The 1,901-nt window shown below is 30.1% G+C and overlaps 1 protein-coding gene across 1 annotated transcript; it reads left to right on the top strand.

Annotated features, from left to right (window-relative positions):
* Positions 1 to 4: 4 nt before the first annotated feature.
* On the top strand, positions 5 to 1,572 carry LOC107736636 (kinesin heavy chain; the record flags this gene model as incomplete). Its single annotated transcript, XM_016548013.1, has 5 exons — positions 5 to 40; positions 923 to 971; positions 1,063 to 1,118; positions 1,218 to 1,305; positions 1,448 to 1,572. Coding segments are annotated over 5 exons (354 nt in total), but the record flags the coding sequence as incomplete, so codon positions are not given.
* Between the last annotated feature and the right edge of the window lie 329 nt (positions 1,573 to 1,901).

The raw sequence follows: 1,901 nt of genomic DNA, 5'->3' as shown, positions 1-1,901 counted from the left end.
CATCTACTCTATGGATGAGAACCTGGAGTTCCATATCAAGGTGAAAACATTCAGTATTAAATCTGCTTGTGTATTTCCCATGTGAAACCATCAAATTCTATATTGTTTTTAATAATATTTGTATATTAACAAATCGAGAGAAAAAAGCTTAGCTGTCTAGAAAAATAAATATTAGTGGATTTTTTCTCTGGCATAAAGTAATATACAGCATATTCAATTATAGGTTATGTTAATTAGTTATTGGACTGGTCATGGGGCTTCATTAAAGGAGTATAATATTGTAGTCAGTGCTATAGTGGTATAAAAACTTTTGAAAGAAGAGCGAAATCTTTGTTCACTACCATATCAACAGAAAATCTATTCCAGCATCTTCTTTTCAGTGTATAGTACTATTCAATGTCAACTGGAATTGGGTTTGGTCTCTTCAATGCAAATATTTATGATAAGATAAAAGCAGTCACATTTAAAATATTACATAGATGGTACCAATGTATCAAACTTAATAAATATTTTCAAAGTATTGAGAAAAAAAGGTCTCTCTGTGACAGTTGTGTCTCTTTTTTTTGAGAATGTGTTTTTATTTTATTTATTTGTTTGTTTGTTTGTTTTTGGAACAAGTGTCTACATGAGAAAAAAAATCTGAATATGTATAAACAGTTTGAATATTATTTTTAAACTCTGATATTCAGTACTTCAGATAATTTATTTATTATTCTTGCTAAATTTTAATTTTTTTATACACAAGTGCAAATCTTTAGCTAATAATCCTCCATTTCCCTTTTTTTTCTTTTTTCTTTTTTGGTAGACTATAATTCCTATGTTATGTCTTTGATGAGCATTTTTAAATGTTTTGTTAAATAATATTATTAATATTTTTTTTAAATAAAACCTTTTTTAAATTAATGGTCATCCCTTATCACAGGTCTCTTATTTTGAAATCTACCTGGACAAAATCAGAGACTTGCTTGATGGTGAGATAAAAAACAATCACATTCTTCTTCATACTATTAAGAATTTTTCATGATGTAAATTCAATTTGTCCAATGTTATCCAATTCTAAAGTTTCCAAAACCAACCTGGCTGTCCATGAGGATAAGAACAGGGTGCCATTTGTCAAGGTAGGAAAGATGTACAATGCAGTATTTTTGCAGTATCACCAGGCATGAGGCAAACACTTCCTTGATGTCTTGTGTCTTTTGATGCTGTTCCATTGCCAGGGTTGTACAGAGCGTTTTGTGTCCAGTCCAGAGGATGTCATGGATGTGATCGATGAGGGTAAATCCAATCGTCACGTGGCTGTTACAAGTGAGTAACTATTCCTTATTCCCTGATATAACACATCACATCTTGAATCAAACATAACTAATACACAGTGCTGTTATCTTGACCTTGTGCCACACTGTTTTTACCCTAACCCATGGTCCTCTGATGTTACATTGTGTTACAGACATGAATGAGCACAGCTCCCGCAGTCACAGCATTTTCCTCATTAATATTAAGCAGGAGAATGTGGAAACAGAGAAGAAACTGAGCGGAAAACTCTACCTGGTGGATCTTGCAGGAAGTGAAAAGGCATGCTTTTATTGATTTTTTTATATTCTGCTGTTGCCTTTGTTTTATCTCTATTTGTATCTGAAGTAATACAAAAATAACAAAAAAGGGCATATTTAACTTAATAACATTTCTTTTTTACTTTATATAATTTTAATTATTTATAATATTAATATAAAATAAGATATCTTTTATCATATTGTCTTTATATTATTTTTGTTTTTCAAAATTCTAAAACTTAATTTCCCGGTTTTAAATTAGATTATATTTGCAGTATTACCTCAGCCTTTTGTATCCCACTATATATGATCAATAATTATGTTTTGTAAGAATTATAGTTCAAAATCCCT

Source organism: Sinocyclocheilus rhinocerous, unplaced genomic scaffold (genome assembly GCF_001515625.1).
Source record: "Sinocyclocheilus rhinocerous isolate Xijiao unplaced genomic scaffold, SAMN03320098_v1.1 C36848141, whole genome shotgun sequence".
Classification (NCBI taxonomy): domain Eukaryota; kingdom Metazoa; phylum Chordata; class Actinopteri; order Cypriniformes; family Cyprinidae; genus Sinocyclocheilus; species Sinocyclocheilus rhinocerous.
The sequence above is the reverse complement of the archived record's forward strand: the minus strand, read 5'-3'. Positions and strand labels throughout refer to the sequence as shown.